Here is a 768-nt window from a genome sequence, read left to right as displayed (position 1 = left end):
CTTGATTTTCCATATTATTAATGATGACTTCTTGTTTAACACTACAATTCCTAATAGGATAATCAGTAATTGTAGACTGGCTATCTATTAATTGTAATACTATGTCATGGAACCTATCATACACTTTATAATGTTTTATCTTATTTCCCCCATTATCATTATAGAAACTGATGTCAAAACGCTTTAGTTAATCGGGCGTCAGCACATCCATCGGCGTTTTTCCTCCCTGCTCTGTTCGTCTCCCCCAATAAACAACTCTTTTCTTGCCGGGACGCACACCAAACGGCTCGGGGCCTCGAAGGCGTGGCGGTGCATGGGTGCACTGCTCGCACTCGCATCCCTCACACTGGCGATGGAAGTCGTAGACCCGGAATTGCTTCGGCAGAGCCATGAGGCTGCGGTCTCTTCTCTCCTGCAAGATCCCGCCCTGCCTGACGCCGCCCACGATCACCGCGCCCCCCGTTCAATCCAACAGATTCCCCTTGGCACGTCAGGCTTTTCACTTCCTGTCGACATTGATCCCATCCCGTCAGGTCCGTAGTATGTGTATGTGTGTTGAGGACTGTTTGGTTTAGCCGACGGGTCTCATTAAAAATCATTTTATTAGCTGCAGATTCGATAACCACAACAGTATCATTTGTCAAATATAAATGATAAAAAAACGACTGTAAATTATAGACGCAGCTCTCACGTGAGCTGCTGAAGTTGACTTTTTCAATGTACTTGTAATGTACCTGACTCAGACAAAGCTAGTCGTGATCATCTCGT

At 45.4% G+C, this 768-nt stretch overlaps 1 protein-coding gene across 1 annotated transcript in view; it reads left to right on the top strand.

Annotated features, from left to right (window-relative positions):
* Positions 1–275: 275 nt before the first annotated feature.
* The window catches only part of LOC119592262, a 71,284-nt gene continuing 70,791 nt past the window's right edge, over positions 276–768 (top strand). Inside the window, 1 exon segment of the mRNA XM_037941090.1 lies at positions 276–533. Coding sequence (XP_037797018.1) covers positions 314–533 — 220 coding nt within the window. The 5' untranslated portion in view covers positions 276–313.

The sequence above is a fragment of the Penaeus monodon genome, chromosome 30, assembly GCF_015228065.2.
Source record: "Penaeus monodon isolate SGIC_2016 chromosome 30, NSTDA_Pmon_1, whole genome shotgun sequence".
NCBI classification, from domain to species: Eukaryota; Metazoa; Arthropoda; class Malacostraca; order Decapoda; family Penaeidae; genus Penaeus; species Penaeus monodon.
This window is presented reverse-complemented; position numbering and strand designations above follow the sequence as displayed.